The sequence below is a fragment of the Prenolepis imparis genome, unplaced genomic scaffold (assembly GCF_030444845.1).
Source record: "Prenolepis imparis isolate NDT839.2.m4 unplaced genomic scaffold, iyPreImpa1.0 SCAF_14, whole genome shotgun sequence".
NCBI classification, from domain to species: Eukaryota; Metazoa; Arthropoda; class Insecta; order Hymenoptera; family Formicidae; genus Prenolepis; species Prenolepis imparis.
Genome location: NW_028141172.1, coordinates 4,161,037 through 4,179,315, shown reverse-complemented (window position 1 = coordinate 4,179,315; position 18,279 = coordinate 4,161,037). Strand labels below are relative to the sequence as shown.

The window sequence follows — 18,279 nt, the reverse complement described above, 5'->3', positions numbered from 1 at the left end:
TCGTTTGTCAAAGGCAAAGGAATCAATCTTTTTGTATCTTGTGTCTTAGATGAAGCCTCGTGTTTTACAAGTCCGAATCGAGGTTCGCGAAAATAAAGTTTTGCGAACTTGCCGTAACATGTGTGTCGTGACTTTTTAAACCGTAAAACTTTAATGAATGAATGAATAAAAGTTTTACGTTAATCAAATAATTACACGCATGTTTACTTTGCCAAAAAAAAATCTCTGAAATTCCTAAAAATATCTCTCTACAAAACTCCATTATTATTCTAACAACCTCGCAAACCCGAAAGTTCTAATTATTTTGATGAAATTTTATACATGTACAGAGGAGCTAAATATACAAATTTATAAATTTTTAGTTATGGTCTAAAAATGATTTTAAAAGGTAAAACTATCTTTTATTTATAAAACGATTTTTTTTATATATCTTGAAAATTATTCGAGAAATCAAAAACTATTTTATACAAAAGTATTATGATAAGAATACTCCGATTTATCCACATTAATAAAATTTTTAAAAAATAATTATTTTTGAAAATTAAAAGAAATTAAATAATTTAAAAAAATATTATTTTGCACAAACTTAAATTTCAATGGGCTAGAAAGAGTAAGACTCGGATTAATTTTTTATTGAAACTGATTAGTTGTGCACAAGGCGCAAATTTTTCCTGATCCGATACTAAAAGTAATTAATGAGATTTTTATTTTAATAAACCTCTTTATAGAAACATATAGAGAAAAATATCAGGACAGAGGACGGAAGTTCTATTATATGATATAAAATGTGTTAAGAACATACTTTAATTATATTTCAACAATCTATTTTTTTTTAAATAATCAATTAAAATTATTAGTATTATTTAAATAAAATGATTTATATCGATCTTTTATGACCTGATAAAACGCGCTTGTCTGCTTTTCGAGAAAGGTTGGATTAAGAGGGCGAGATCGATTAGTTTATTATATAGTTTATTGTAATGTCAATTATATACAAATTTAAAATTACGTCCAGTGTGCTTCCGACTACGCTGACATACCATTTCTCTTTTTCGTCGTGCAATATTATTACAATCGGAGCTATTCTTAAGCTCCTCCGGTGCTCCTATATCTTCGCTTCGTTAACAGCGCGTCAGCGACAGACTTAAGCTTAATTAATCTTTATTTACAGTCGAAATCGCGCTCGAAAGTCCTTTCAGCAGTCTGTCGCCGATTTAGATTTGTGAGAAACCTTTCGTTAATCCTTTGAAAATTGAACAACTTCAAATTTAGTCCTTCCTTTTTTTCCTGTAATTCAATAAATTTTAGAATTATATGAAATCGACGATTAATATTAGAGATTAATAAAATTATAATATTTGAAGAAATAATGTTCACAATAAAAAATTTATATAATAATAATAATTATTATTATAAAGTCTATCTATAGCTACTTTTTATGCGAATGCCAGCCTCGTCCGGTTTTTCGCAGAAATGTTTATACAATTAAAAAGATTGATTAAATTTGCAGTTGTTCTATTTTTTTTGTATCGCAGTAGCTTTCGTCCTCGAGAATTCTGGCTGATCGCGATTTTTCATTTAACGATCCGCAATTTTTTCCTCGAATCGCGATCGTTTGGCAGTATATACTGTTGGAGTATCGTCGATCATTTGACTTCACTTTTTATTTTTACTGTAAAAAAGATTGTTCGATTGTTGCGCGATCGCCCGCTTAACCCTTTTATTCTCAGACATTTATTATTTTTATTCTGCAAAGCTCTTTATCATGATTTAGTTTTACATTATATTTTGCGACAAAAAATAAAAAGGTAACAGAGTATCATCTTGTGCAATAATTAGATAAAGATTGTTATTACAAATTATTAAAACTTTTGTGATGTTGAAGGTAAATTTTATTTCTTGTGAAAACGTCAAATTTTACATGATAGGCGCGTAGAGAAGGAAAGGGTTAATTCAAATTTTGATTGAGCATGATTGAACGATCGACGTTGTAAAATTAAATCATCGTGGCAGCGATTCGAATTATAATCATGATCATTATCACTCGGAAGAACGAGGGTAGTATCGGCACGATTCAAATCGACTCGAACCTTCAGTCTATATTACGTGGAAAGACAATGAAAAAGAGGGAGAGAAGATCAAATATAAATATATTATGTATAAAAAAAATAATGTTAATTTTTGCTAAAATAATTTTCTAAAAAATTTATTAATTAAAATTCAAAAAACCGATGATAGAAAAAAAAGTCTTTTTTTTATTGAATAGTGTAATATGCTTAATTTGAATTTTTAAATATAAAATAAAGAAACAAAATGAAATAGAAAGTATAAAATAAAATATAAGATAGTATAAGAAGCGCATAAGGTAAATAAAATTAAATAAAAACAAGAAAATTATAAATTAATTAATTTATTATGATAAAAATAATTATTACATTAATTAATCTAGTTACTATAAATTAATAATTAATTTATAAAAATGTGTAGACAAAATTAATTATAGCTCGCGCGTTATATTAGTGAAAAATTAATACTGACTGGATACATGAAAAATTTTTGGAATCATCTTTGGAAAGTTTGCTCCAAAATTCTCTTTGCTCAAAGATGAGGAGTTATATTTAATGCAGATATTTCGTCAAAGACTAGGTGATTTTCGGCAGTTAGTCGCACAAATTCGAAAGGTAGAAAACGATAACAGTATAGCGTCGCCTCTAACACGGAAGGGCAATAGCGAACGGAAGCAACGCTTCCAGTTCCCGAGTTTCTCGGATCCCGGAATGTCTTTTCCTAGGCTCTATACAAAAACCTATGTAGCGATGGATTTGACTTCCGGGCGCAAAATCTCAGCTACGCCGCCGCACACTAACACGCACTTTTCGCGTAACAATGAAGATCCTCTCTTCATTCACTTTATTTCTCCTCTTTATCACTTGCTATCTATCAACGAAGTCACGATCGCTTCGAGAAAAACTTTTTAAAGAGTCATCCCCTTCGCCGTCGAGTGTCACAACATCTTAATCTTCTCTGTTACATCTTCTCTTCAGGATTCGCAACTAGACCGATGACGAAAACAACACCGGAGAACTTCGAAAAGTGATTTCCCAATTCTCGACGGTTTCAGAAGTCTAACCGAAAAGTTTGGGTATCCATTAGAGTCCGGTTCTCAGCTTCTTCCGTGATCCGAAAAACGATCGTGTCCCACCCTCGGGGTCCCTCAGGTGGCGACGTTCATCGTAAGATCGACAACGGGAACTTGATTTTCGAAATAGTGATGCTTCGACGATCGGCGATTTCGAGATTCTAATCTACTCGCGGCCAATATTAATTCATCGGCCGCGCCGTCTCCTAAAGTCAGACCCTCAGCTCTTCCATGACCTGGGGATGATTGTGTCCCTTCTTCAGGGTCCCGGTGCCGCTCATGGCCAGGCTCTCCTGCTGGAGCTGATTGGGACTGATGATGAGGTTCTGGCCGGGTTTGCCGGGCTTCGTGTTCTTGGGTGGCGGGGGCGGCATAGGCACGTGACAAGTATTGTTCTGGAGGTCGGCGAACTCCGGCGGCGGTATGTGCTGGATGTGATGGCGTTCGGCAGTCTTGGTCTCCAGCTCGCCGCAGATGTTGTTCGGCATCTGGCCGTTCTCTTGGCGTTTCTTCGAGCAGCCCTGATGCTGGTGGTTGCTCTTGTCCCGCTGATAGTAGACCCCGGCGAAGATGAGCACGTTCAGGATCAGCAGACTGCAACCGATCGCGATTGTCACGCTCAGGGCGGTGGAATAAGCCGCGAAACCGTCCTCGGGTTGCGCCGTTGTGTCCTCGAAGGTTATGTCGCTGGGCGTGGCCGTAGACACGTTGGACGAGGATCTCTCTATGGAGGTCACCTCCAAGGTGGTCGTTCTCGCGGTTGTTGGCAGTCTCTGGATGAATCTGGGTGGCACCTGGAGAAGAACGAGATTCTACCTGAATTTTGAGTCCAAGTCTGACTGCTTTTTAATGTAGTTGTTCGACAATTAAATTAATTCTTATAATTAGGGTGTAGTACCTGCTCGGCGTCGAGCAGATGATGCGACCTAGGAACGTCGTCTGAGCCGGGTTTGTGAAGGTCGGGGACCAGGTTGAGCCAAAAAGAGAGGCGATGGGCCCTGTAGTGGTTCTTCAACTTCGACTTGAGTTCTACAAAATCGATAGAACATGATACTTGATAATCAAGAATTTTAATATAAATACACATAATAATAAAGGTTTATAAATATACTAAAAATTGCTCGATACATAAATTTCTAAAAAAAAATCTTTGATGATATCAATAAACTTTTTTAAAGAGAGATATTAAATGAGGGTGAAACGTCTCTCACTGACCTATGCTAAGATATTTCTTGTGGACGGCCTCGTAGGCGATCCAATCGATATTCTTAACCTTGGTCCTTTCCGGTCTGGAGCCGAGGGGTCCAAGATCGGGAGTGCCCTCGTTCGGATTTCTGACGGTCGAAAACGATATCATTATAATAATGACTCGACCAAGTTTTTGTCGTATTTCGCGGGCGTCTCCCTCTCCTTTATACTTTATTTTACGACTTACCCGGTGCGTGCGAAGTTTGTCAGATAAAGTATCACGCTCTCGGAGAGCGCTATCTCGGCTCTGGTGTAATTCTTCGGCCAGTGGGACAGACCCCCTACTAGAGGTGACCCGAAAAAGTACGGCAGCTCCTCTCCGTGAATGCATCCCGGCCTCTATAACGGTAATTGATTAAAATTATTGTATATAAAATATAAAACGTGAGAAGTAAAATTAAATATATAGACGTAAGTGGAGATGAAAATAAAAATGCAAATTTAATTTTGATTCTATATATTTAAAACAATTTTTATTTTTATAATAATATTTCAGTGGTCAGGGACGCTATGTCTCTTGTGTCAGTCGATTCGAGATAATTCCGATCTCCGTTTAAAGGTTTAATCGACTGGTTCGACCAAGGCGTTGACCGGACTGACCGCGGAATTCAAGAGAATTTTTCCGGAGAACCTCTTTTGCGCTCGATCATACGAAAGCACTCATGGAATCTACCAGAGTCCCGTCATTTCTTGTTGAGATTGTAAAAATGCCTCGGCCGATTTTCCTTTACGCTTGATTTTTAACGAGCTCGATCGATAAAGCTGGACTTGAAAAATTCGAATCACGCGAGCTCGCTCTCGAGTCTTCTGTCAATGCCTTATTTTTTAATGCATAATTTTTCACCCTTCCAATAATGTTGGATACCCGGGTACCAAGCGCGTGTTTTCGACACACGACATTGCGTTAATATTTTTATTCATCTTTTTTAAATGTATCATAAGATTTCTTGATCCTTGCGAATCCTTGCTTAATCCTTCTGTCGATGCATAATTTTTCACCTTTTCATCAATGTATGGATACCCGGGTACCAACTGCGCGGTTTTTATTCACATTGCACTGCGTTAATTTTTTTATAGCAGCTGCTGGGCTATCAAATATTCTTTCCCAGTTATATTTTAGGAGGTTTCTGAATACAAAGGCCCTTTGTACTTTGTTTCGGACGAAGAAAAGTTCACATTTTTCAACATTTAAAGTTGCTTTTGATATACCCGGGTTCATTAAAAGCGGCCTCCTGGAGGCCATTTCGATTCAGGATTAAAATATAGAATACATAATGGAAAATCAGAACCAAAATATGAAATACATAATGATATAATGATTACCGAGAGTGATGAATTGAATTGATAGTCCACGTTAACAGCAATTTGTTGTTCGCGTTGCGAATATCGAGTAAAAGCAATAATCAAGTTGTAATTAAATCATCATTCGTTAATCGGGAAATAATTGCGCCTCGATAAATTAACGTGTATACGACACAAATATATATATATATATACAATTACAATGCCTCGCGTTTCATGATTATCGATAAGTTATTAATTAAAACGCGAAACGCGCGCGCGCAAACAACAGATTTCCTCTGCAAAAGAAAGCGCATTATTAGGAATATCTCAGCGTTTCTCGTGTACTCGTTTCGCACGGGGAGGTATAGGAATAAGAAATACGCATTCGCGTTTAGAGCGAATGCATCGAGCGATTTCCCGAAATGTTTTTCCGCATGCAATCGTAGCAGGCGGCAATAAGTTTGTTGCAAGAACGTTTACGCGCGATCCTTATTTTCCGCTGGCTCTCCTGCGCGACGAGAAAGGGATGACGGAGCAGGAACGAAAAGGACGGGGGGCAGGAAGGAAGGAAGGGGGGCAGAGGGGGGCGCGTTGAACGTTTAATGCACTTTCATTTCGCCGGTTGACGGCAACGGTGATCGCTAGGTCGAGGTGCCAGACGATATTCGTATGCAAAGTGCATCGGGTGTAAGGCGCAAAAGGTGCCGGCAGAAATGACGGAGAGAAAGAGAGGGAGAGAAAGAGGGGGAGAGAGAGAGAGGAACCCGTGACTGTGGAAGCTGCAGGTGCTTGCGAGACGAACGTGGAATTTCAAATTCGCCTTCCGCGTTCGAGCTTCCGTAAAATTGTACCTCCCTCTCTTTACTGTTGTTTTTTTTTTTTTTCAAATTTACGAGACGATAGATATGAAGGTGATAATTTATTCAGAAATTTTTTCTTTTTGCGACTTTCGAGGAAAAGATCGAAAGGAATTTTTATTGTTTCTCGTAGAGAGAGAGAAAAAAAGATAGGAGAGACTTGTACATTTTTGAATCCATCGTCTCTACATTCGCGTCGCATATCTTATCTGTTCCATATGTATGCGGGATGCTTGGATAACTAAAATGTGCTACACAGAGCATCGCTGATATATGCATCAGAAACACATGTTCGAGATAATATCTCGAAATTTCGCGCAACGGTAATAACTAGTCTCATCGTCGCGGTGCAATTTTCGAATTTCCCTTCACACATCCGTTTCTTGTTACAGAGAACCTCCAACGGAGAAACGGAAGGTGGAAAGGGAAGGGGGGAGGGGGAGGAAGGGGTGATATTCCTAATATATGTGGCATTAATAATCGCGGCACCAAAATTCATTCGAAGTTCGAAACTAGGAGCTGGCAAAAGGAAAGGGGGGACGGAGGGGGTTGGAAGAGGAAAGGGGGTTGTACGCTCCTCATAAGTTTCTGAAATCAGATATGAGCAAGAGTCACCGCCATGCTGCACCGCATTTCCGGTGAATCCTAACTTCCGTTTTCGTCGTGCACGTAATACAGGTAATAGATAACTTTAATAAATAAGTAAAATTAAATATAAACCAAGTTAAATAAAGATTAATTAATGTTTTGTTTTTATTTCGTTAATTTTTGTTAATGGAATTCTTGATGAATATATATCTCTATCTAGCCGCGAGATATTTTTATCGTATTTAAATCCAATTACGACAAAACCAATATTTATTGCATAACAAGAGTGCCCGTAATTTAAAGGGGAAAGTTCTAAATTAAATTTTATATATTAATAAATATATATAAAAAAACTAATTATGTAGATTTTTCATCATTATAAGTAAATATAAAATATATATAATAAATAATATATATAAATATATATAATAAATAATATATAAATATATAAATATATATAATAAATAATATATATATAATATATAATAAATAATATATAATATGTTTCCACAGAGATGTCTTTTATTCTCTTTGTGAAAATTCTGTCGCGTCTAGAGATTCATTCGAGTCCCTTTTATTCTAGCTTATTCGATAAAATATTTTCCGCGCTGATCACAAACCTGAGGATAGTCTCCAAATTTCGTTTGATAGTCGAAGACATATAGATAGGAATTCCTATGGGATTGGCTGTGAAGATCCGCGGTTCTCGTCGCCGGAGCGACGGTATTCGCGTCTCCCAGAGCTTCGAGGGTCTCGTCTCTGAAAAAAAAAAATGAATAATCCTTTTTTTGTAATCTTCATAATATACATTAAACACCTCTCGAACGTTCATTAAAAATAACATAAAAGAGATGATAAAAATTTGCAGTGATTAAAATTTGCGCGATTAAAATATGTCTGGGAAATTTAAGATCTGTATATAATAATACGTATTTTTTATAACAAATATATCATTACATTAATTAAGATAAAAAAGCGATTAAAATAATTATTAAATAATATAGTAAAAACGCAAATAATCTCGTAGAAGAGTTAAATTAAATTGGCAAATAACTGAACGTAGCGGTGATATTCATTTGCTGTTAATGCAACGCATAAATAATAATGATGATTAATTAAGAGTTTAAATAAATAACGATAATTAAAATAAATGAAAGAGTATATTTGAACTTTATTGTGAATAAATATATTTCTCCAAAAATTCACCTGATATTAACGGGATGTTGGACAGGTCGCTCCCAGTCCGTGTACTCGTTTATAATGGTCGCCAAAATCTCCGGCTGATGATACGTGTAGGTGTTTCGCACGAACTCGCGCAGGATCCTCGTCCTCCTGTCGGCCTCGATCCCGTATTGAGCGTCGTCCGCGGTTAAGGAAAAATACGATTCCGAGCGAACGACTCCCACCATCAGATCGTACCTGCAAATTCGCGGGACCACCTTTTTTCACACACACTTTGGAAGAATGAAAAGACGTTCCATGAAATATTAACAAGTTCGCAATCTGTAAAACATTTTAGGGCATACAAGTTCCCTCCGAAGTATATGAAAAGTTTCCCCGAGATACGAGAAGTTTCCCTCTTAGCCCCAGGACCCCTCGCTCTTCTTCAAGAATCACATTCCTGTCTACGCGACACTCTGATGTGTCACTCTTCATGTTATGAGATATTTGTGTCGTATGAGATATTCGCTTCCAGGGATAAGTAGAAAGTTTCCGAAAATGTATAAAAAAAAATTAATATAATAATATATATACATATACAAAAATCTTCGCGTATCTCCTGTAATTCGCAGGAAACTTGAGGGTATTTAGAGAAGATCTTTCATCGGCACTTTAGATATTGAATTTTTTTTCTCCTTCCAGTTTCTGTTTACACGCGAACGTTTCCTATTTCTCAAACAAAGAATAAGAAAGTTCTTCCTTCCTCCCCCTATATCCACGACGTTGTAGGATGCGATTTTATTTTTCTACGTCGATGTTCTGCCCCCGCCGCCGGGCAACGCGGTATTGTTTCCCGCGCTATTTATTTTCCCTTGTCTCGAAGCTCGATCTCGCGAGTTATAACGATTGAGGCAAAAAGAAGAGATCGAATGATACCTCGACAGTTTCGCCACGACGTCCTTCCTCAGAAGGATATTGTTGAGCGTATTGATCGTGTCGACTTGCAGGGTGTAGTCCTGATCCTCGGGATCCCCGGGATCGATTACGACCCCGTCTATGCTGGGTCCGAAGGTTGGCGCGAACTCGAGCCCTTTAACGGGCACCGACACCAATTCGCTCAAGGACACGTCCCTCAGGCATCTCAGCAGGTTCTGAGAATCTCCCGACACCTGCGACAAAATAAAATCGTGTTCTATAAATGGGAGAGAGAAAAAAAGAAAGAGAGAGAGCGCGCAATTCTCGATATCTTTAATATCGAAAATATAACGACCAAGAAGAGCATTTCTTTTTATTATCTGAACCGATTTTCCAAGCTCAACTTTCCGCGAAATAAATAAATGGATATAGAATAATCTGATCCCCTTTTAATCAAATTGTGATAAATTGTAATTAAATTATAACAGTTGTTGACAAATTATAATGAAATATATATGAGATAGGGGAAATAATTTTGTAAGTAGAATTAATAATATAATAATTCTAATATATTTTTTATTTGATAGGATGTCCCAATTTTTGATATTATAATAAGAATATTTTTTTAATAGAATATTATAAGAATATTCGATATTATAATAAGAATTAACTTTCCATTTATTATCTACACCACTTTCCGCGAAGTAAATAAATGAATATAAAATAATCTGTGATCCTCTTTTAATCGAATTATATATGATAAAATAATAAAATATCGATAAGATATTTTTAAAATATCTTAAAATAAAATAATCTCATAAATAAAATTAATAATAATATTTCTTTTAATAGATGTCCTATAATTATTTTAATAAATGTCCTATAATTTTCGATTTTTGAGACATTAAATAATTTTCTATTTTTGAGACATTAAATAATTATTGATATAATTATATATATATGATATTTTTTAATAGAATATTATAAGAATATTCGATATTATAATAAGAATTGAGAAAAGGAAAGGCAAATAGAAAATGTGTAAAGAAATCATATTCCTCTGATTAATTTCAAGCCAATATTATCTACTCAAACAAGACTGAAATTAAAGAATCATACTTGTCTTGAAAATACATAGAGTCAACAATTTCTAAAACAGACTGCGATTATAATATCGCCCATTGACGTTTCGCCGAGGCGAAGGTCGACTGCGAGCTCATTCAATTAAGATCGCGAGTTACGAGACACATTATGTGTACCGACATCGCGCTCAGTAATTTTATCGGAACGGGGCGCAATCAAAGGGGCGCGTTTGCCCCTTCCCCCCCGTGCCCTCATTCAGTACGCGGCCAATTTGCTCACACGGGGGATGGAGAGAAGGGGGAGAGGTCGCCCGGTTTCGTCAGCGACCGACTCGACATTCGATTGCGGCCAACCCTCCTTCCCCCTATTCCTCCCCCATCTCTCTCCTCTGTCCATGGGGTAGATGGGGAGAGAGAGAGGGAGAGAGAGAGCCGATTAGCGGCGTTAAAGCAATTCATTTGCGTTCACCGCCGAATTAAAGCGGAATCGCCGGCGAAGCCAGCGGGTTCAACATAGAGGTTCCGGGAAATCAGCGACTACGAATCCTGCCGAGCTGACGCACCAAAATCTTGTTTACCTTGGTACCGGAGTAGGGCCCTCGTTAAGGTACCGGCCTCGTTCCCCAACTCAAGGGTGGTTAACATCCTCCGCGGAGAAAACATGGCCGGAAAACGTGTCGACGCGCGATATGCGTTAACTCCGCACGTCTTCCGGTTTTTATGTCTCGGAAGATCCCTGCCACGTGATTTATTTTCCCCCGTGAGTTTTTAAAATATACAGTTTAGCTCTCGCGTAGAGAGAAATAAAGGAAGCGATAACCGAGAGGAAGGAGAGAATGGTCGGATAATATTTTCTTTAGAGAGAATAAATAAACCCTTTATATATAAATTGCGCAAAAAAAAAAGAACCACCTCCTCCTCGTTTCAGTATATAAAGTTCTCGCATAGATTAGCGAAAAATAAACCGAAAATAAAATATTCAAGAAAAGTATTCAATCCTTCTGTCAATGAACGAGCACCAGAGGGTATTCATATATTGATTAAAAATTATGCATTGACAGGAGGGTTGAAAAAAATCGAGATAAAATCAAATAAATCGAATCAATATAAATAACAAATAAATAATAATAGATAAATAAAATAATGATAAATAAAATAAATAATAAATAACATAAATAAAGTAATAAATGAATAAATAAAATAAATAAACTAAATTTCACAAGATTTTTTTCCCTTTTTCGGGCAACTGTGCCATATCAAGGCAGGGGGAAAAATGTAACCCCCGTTTAACCGAAAAACATACGGTTTACCGTGTCTAAAAAGGATTCAGATTTGCGGGTACGCGATTGAAGGTAACGATTAAACGAGGATTAAGCGCGCCGATTGTTTCTCGATGTTTCTGAAAGTGCTTTCGCGGACGGGGGAGGGAAAAAAAAGTGGCCGCGCGAAATGGAAATCGAGGCCGGGGATTATATTATGCCGTACGGATCAGCGGGAACTTGTAGCTGGAATCAATTTTATTTCACACAACCCTTCCACCCTCTCTCGTTCTCTCTCTTCCCATGGGATATCCATGGACAGGAGGAGGGGGAGAAAGTTCGAATTGGAAAAACACCGATGAAAACGGGTTATCTTTTATTGCGTTATTTTTGACAGACGAGGACGGAAGCTTCTCTATATACACACAGAAGGGGTATATCTGGTCTCTTTTTCGACGACGATCGGAACGAATATCGTCGCCGGAATTTACAGCGCTGCATATCAATTTCAATAAAGAAGACGTCATGACGACTACGCGGTTATAAAGTGGGCCAAGTACGTAATTCACCTTCGATAAAATAGCCGTCAACCGAGGACAACATATTTTTCATGGCATTCGTAGTGTCAGGATTGTATATCCTGAGAAAAACGAAGGAGAGGGGAAGAAGTAAAAAGAAAAAGGTGCGGAATCGTCCGTGTACGATGATATATAGAGTATTTACGGCGCTTCTTATTGAATTTCCACGCACGTGTGTATATTATGCAAATTATTTTTAATCCTTTTTTTATCAACGTTTTTTTTTTATTTTAATTAAAATAATGCGAGTGTTCGAGTGATTAAAAAAAATTTTTCAACCTCCATATATATAAAATACCCGTCTCGCGCTAGGTTACAAAGTTATACGAAAATTTGCATCCAATGCCAATTTGCAATTTGCGAAATTTAGCCTCCCCTTTATTGAAAATGCGCGCGCGTTCGCCTATTGGGGCCGATGTATGTCTCGGGTGTATATTAGCTTAATTGAAACGCCCCGTTAATATAATTGGTGTTGCGTAATTAACGCTGTAAAAACACGGATGCGGGGTTATTCGCGCATTTGATATTTTAATTTATGTTCGTCCGCTTCTACGCAGCGGTTGTTTCACGATCGGCATTATTGTGAATTATGCGAACAGGCGCCCGAAAACGAGCGAATAAGAATTAACGCGAAGAGTGAGAGAGAGAGAGAGAGAGAGAGAGAGAGAGAGAGAGAGAGAGAGAGAGAGAGAGAGAGAGAGAGAGAAAGGGGGGGATTGTCGACGCAATGAAATATAACGGGTACGTGTCCTGTCGATCGGTCCCATTCTGTAAACTGAAATAAACAAAACGTATCCGAATTTAACGCCGGATTCATCGGCGCCTTCGCTGTCTCGTAAAGTTGAAATCGGAAGTTCAGAACTGTCAAAGTTAAACAATTTTTTCTTTTTTAAAAACATTACTTTTTCGAATTTTTTCTTAACTAAAATATTTGTTAAATTGTTTGTTGAGTTAAAATATAGGATAATACTAAATAAGTACAAAAAATTTTAGATGATTCTTTATCAAAAATTAAGGAGGTCGTTTATATAAACATATATTCCTATATCCCTACATGAGAAGTGTCACCCTTAGAATCACCCTGTATATATATATTTTTTTAAATTTATAATTTATTCTATTCTTTCTCTCTTTCGCTCTTTCTCTCTCTTGGTTAATTATAATAATTTAATTTCGACGAAATTGCTCGAGGCGATAATTTGAGTTTCCACGTTACCAAATTCTATAATGTTTAATAGAGAGACATATATATATGCACTGGCGGATCCTGGGGGGGCGTTTTGGAGTTAAACCCCCCCCCCCCTTGCAAATTAAAAGAAATAGTTTTGCTGAATTTGTTTAAAAAATATAAATAAAGAAAAACAAACATTAAAGAGCTATCGACGTCAGGATCCGCTAGTGTATATATATAAGTATAAGATACACTGTAAATTATACTCATTACGCATTCAAGGAGTTAAGTTTAGATTAAGTCAGACATAGGACGAAATGATGAGATAATTTCATTACACGAAAATAATTAGGTAAAATTCTTTAAATCTATATAATATATATAAATATAATATATATTATATCTATATAATATATATTATATCTATATACAAGATCTTGTATGTAGATAATTGTATCTAGATACAAAGAATTTCGCCTAATTATTTTCGTACAACAAAATTATCATTATTTCATCCTTTGTCTGACTTAATCTATACTTAATTCCTTGAATGCGTAATGAGTATAATTTACAGTATATCTTATACATACATATTGTATATATATATATATATTATATAAATATAAAGAATTTTGCCTAATTATTTTCGTGCAACGAAATTATTTCATCATTTTGTCCTATGTCTGACTTAATCTAGACTTAACTCCTTGAATGCGTAATGAGTATAATTTACAGTGTATCTTATACTTTTATATATATATATATACATATATATATATGTATAAAGAATTTTGCCTAATTATTTTTGTGCATGAAATTATTTCATCATTTCGTCCTATGTCTGACTTAATCTAGACTTAACTCCTTGAATGCGTAATGAGTATAATTTACAGTGTATCTTATACTTTTATATATATATATTTTATATATATATACATATATATATAAATATATATATATAAAAGTATAAGATACACTGGAAATTATACTCATTACGCATTCAAGGAGTTAAGTTTAGATTAAGTCAGACATAGGACGAAATGATGAGATAATTTCGTTGCACGAAAATAATTAGGCGAAATTCTTTATATCTATATAATATATACAATACGTATGTATAAGATACACTGGAAATTATACTCATTACGCATTCAAGGAGTTAAGTGTAGATCAAGTCAGATATAGAACGAAATGATGAGATAATTTCGTTGCATGAAAATAATTAGGCGAGAAATTCTTTATATCTATATAATATATATATATATATATATATACACTGGCGGATCCTTGGGGGGGGGGGGGTTAAACCCCCCCTTGCAAATTAAAAGAAACAATTTTGCTGAATTTGTTTAAAAAATATAAATAAAGAAAAACAAACATTAAAGAGCAATCGACGTCGTTGATCCTGGAATAAAAGCTAATCATGAAACCAAAAATATTAAATAAAATAATTTAGCAAAACCCCTTCCCCCATTATTGACAATAGGACCCGCTAGTGTATATGTATATGTATATATTTTACATAATTTTCCGACGAAAGACCGTGTGACCAAAAAGGAGGGTTAATGAAATTACAGAGACTGACGCGCTTGCAGGGGATAATTTCGGCGCGATCGGGTGGACATGTTTGCTGGTACTCACCGACGAACAATTTAGGTGTTTGGCGACCTGCATGGCGTAATTGGCGGCGCCTCTCACTAACGCCCAGGGTGAAAGTGCGCTGCCTGACATCAGAACGCCACGATGGAACAGCAGACCTGCAATCGAGTTCCGCCGCTGTTACGTAATATCAGGTACAGTGTCCTTTGTAAGGTTCGTTACGAGTCTCAAAAGATTTCAGACTTCGAATTTTTACCTCACAAAAGAATGCACTAATTAAAGCATCTAATTCATTGTTTTTTTTTACATTTATTTACTTGTTTTTTTTTTATTATTTATTCTTCGTTTATTTATTTATTTTTTAATTATTCTTTATTAATTAATTAATTTGTTTATTGTTTTTTATTTTATTATTATATATTTATTACATTTTATTTATTTATTTATTTAAATATTTATTTATTTATTTATCTTTTTTATTTCTCATAATAATAATAATAAATACGGATCTTGCCATTAAAATATCCTTAATGCACCTTGCAATGATTTTTACTCTGCGAGATTTTTGCAAATAGAGAGCTTAGACAGAGAGATAGGTGTAATTAAGTATTAATAAAATAATATCTCTCCTTCGTAAGATCTCGAGCAGTTTTCTCGCTCGAGTTGTAACTACCCCTTACATAGTTCCAGTTATGGTGCAATCTTTGCATCCTTTGCATACTTGGTTTTCCTGAAAATGTTCTATATCCGTCGTAAAAATTCTATATCCCTAGAATCACCGCGATTCCGGAATTTCTCGCACGCTTTTCTCTCTTCGAAAGAGGGGAGCTTCGGCTTTATCTCGGGATTCGCAAATCATATCTCGTAATGCAAAAGTGTTTGTTCGAGGGGGCGGGGAGAGGAGAGATTATATATCGCGACGCGCAGAATTGAATTTCGAGATGATTTCGAGGTCGATTCCTCTCGCAAACGCGGGACTACGATATTACCTGAGTAAACGAAATACAATCCGAGTTTCAATGCATAGTAACGCGAATACTCTCATCTCGATCGCTCGATAGATTTATTTCCAATCAACGATTTCCATTACGATATTATCAACGATTTCCGTTCTAAAAATGAGAATCAATAAGATCACGGACCGAATGTTGCCGTGTAAAAAAAAAGAAGTGTACAGGATGTACGTAACATATAAAAAGAAAATGATATATGTATATACCGGGCTCCTGCGATATTGCAAAAAAATGTAAATGAAGCTCTGTAGAAAAAATTCACAACTAATTTACAACTTAATTTTACGTCAGCATAAATTATGTATGTGAATGTCTGTATGTAAAGAATCGATAATATAATGTATACACTTGTATATATTTTATTTATGCGCGTTATTATTAATGCATAACTATTACGTAAATTAAAAATAAAAAAGAAAATTAATGATTAAGTAAATGCAATCTTTATCCATTTCTCAGGAAAAAAAAGAGCTGCTAAAGCATCTTTTCATTTCCATTTAATTAAGAGTTTCCACTTTCTACGGAAAATAAAGAACAATGAAAGAATCGTAGAGAATTCTTCTGTCGGTAATAATAATAAAATATGTATTATCTTGGGGGCAACCCCCAAGAGTTGACCTTGAGTCGACCTTATTAGCGATTAATTTTCTCATCGCGTGTCGGAAAATTGGACATTACGTAAGAGATGAATAGACAAGAGAGTGCATGGCTCTCTCGCTGAGAAGAAAATGAAGGCAACAAGGTGAACACGACGTGTTGCAAGCGCTTCCTCGTGTTAGTTAGTCTATTATTTACTCCAGAAGACCGGGATAAGTTGCTTAATCCCAATCCTGTAAGTCGTTAATCTTGATATTTCCAAGATATAAGGCTCCGCCCCTATGAGATGTTACATAAAGTATTTCTTGATGCAAATTAAAAGGTGTAAAAAAAATTAATATAATATATATATATATATATAAAATATATAAAATATATTAAAAATATATAAATAATATATATTAAATATTTATTATTTATCATATATTTATTTTCCCAAATAAATAATTCCCAAGCCCCCCTTATATTTTCCTTCTTTTATTCATTTTATTTTTCTTTCCAATCAATAAAAATTATTTCAATTAATATTTTACTATTATTCTTAAGCTTTCCAATTATCTCTAGCATATTCATTTTAATTAGTATAAATTATTGTCATTAAAATTTCATTTAAATTAAACATTATTTATTTATTTGAATCAAATTAATTTAATATTCACTCTTTCAATATTTAACTCTATATATAATATTTTATTCTCAATAACTTATTTAATTTATATATTAATCAAATTAGAAGAATATTAATTTGCGATTATTTTACTATTAATACGCGACATATTTGTGCATAAAATTATATGTAATTATTATTAACTTGCGCGCGCAAAGAAACTTCAAAATTCAATCGGTATCTGACAAATTACAGAAGAGAATCCAGAACAATTGCAGTGTTGGAATGACTTGCGGAAGAGCCTTAGTAAACCAAGAGCGACAAGCGACGTTCTTCCGCGTGTAATCCCAATTCGGTCGATCGGTCCGAATCTGGATATTCAACGTGAGATGCGTCTCCTAGAGCAATCTTATCAGCCCCGATACATGTCAATATCCGATTGGATCTCTCATTCATTTAGCGAAGGAGATATCGGAGGTAAACTCCGAATATCCTGAGGGACAGCGTTCTCGACGTATTTCCGACGTATTACGGAATCAAGATGGCCCGGTTCTTCGGATATCGTCGTCGGGAGGACGACACCAAACGATAAGACGGTGTCGAAGCTCGCGACATTAAAGGACTATTAAAGGATTATCGCCGGCTCAAATTCCGTCGCGTTACTTGGATTTAATGGCAGTCCTCCATAATACCCCGAGGATTAATTAATTCCTTCGAGGGAACAGGATCCCGGGAGCCAAGTGTCCGACGAATTAAAGGTGCGGGATCAAAGGAAAGGAGGTATCACAAGAGGAGAACATTGAAATCTGAAGGGAAAAAACCTCGGGATCCACAAAGAACCAAGAAGAACTTAGCGATTCAAGATGCAGGATTCAGGTAATCGAGAAATCGAAAAATCGGAACTTGTAGGAGCCAAGATTCAAAGATTGGAGCTTATAAAGTATTCGTAGCGTAAAGGGAACGCGAGATAAAGAGATTTAAAATTTAAACTGCGAAAAAATCGAGAGATTTAAGATATAGGAAATAATTAGGATATACATATAATTAACGATGAAATAATAACATTATGAAGAAAGATTTAAATTTAAAAAACCACAAAATAAATCAGAGCTCTTAAGAAAATTTTAAAATATTGAAATTAAGAAGAAAAATCTAAAGTCTTTTAAGGCTAAGATAAGTAA

At 35.5% G+C, this 18,279-nt stretch overlaps 1 protein-coding gene across 1 annotated transcript in view; it reads right to left on the bottom strand.

The window, feature by feature from the left end:
* Positions 1–955: 955 nt before the first annotated feature.
* Nlg3 (Neuroligin 3) overlaps positions 956–18,279 on the bottom strand; it is a 175,364-nt gene continuing 158,040 nt past the window's right edge. The window contains exons 4-11 of the mRNA XM_083054792.1: positions 14,924–15,039; positions 9,214–9,446; positions 8,323–8,535; positions 7,737–7,875; positions 4,575–4,726; positions 4,355–4,473; positions 4,038–4,168; positions 956–3,933 (exon numbers count right to left, since the gene is read on the bottom strand). Of these exons, the coding sequence (XP_082910918.1) occupies positions 3,352–3,933; positions 4,038–4,168; positions 4,355–4,473; positions 4,575–4,726; positions 7,737–7,875; positions 8,323–8,535; positions 9,214–9,446; positions 14,924–15,039 (1,685 nt within the window). The 3' untranslated portion in view covers positions 956–3,351. The remainder of the gene's footprint in view (positions 3,934–4,037; positions 4,169–4,354; positions 4,474–4,574; positions 4,727–7,736; positions 7,876–8,322; positions 8,536–9,213; positions 9,447–14,923; positions 15,040–18,279) is intronic.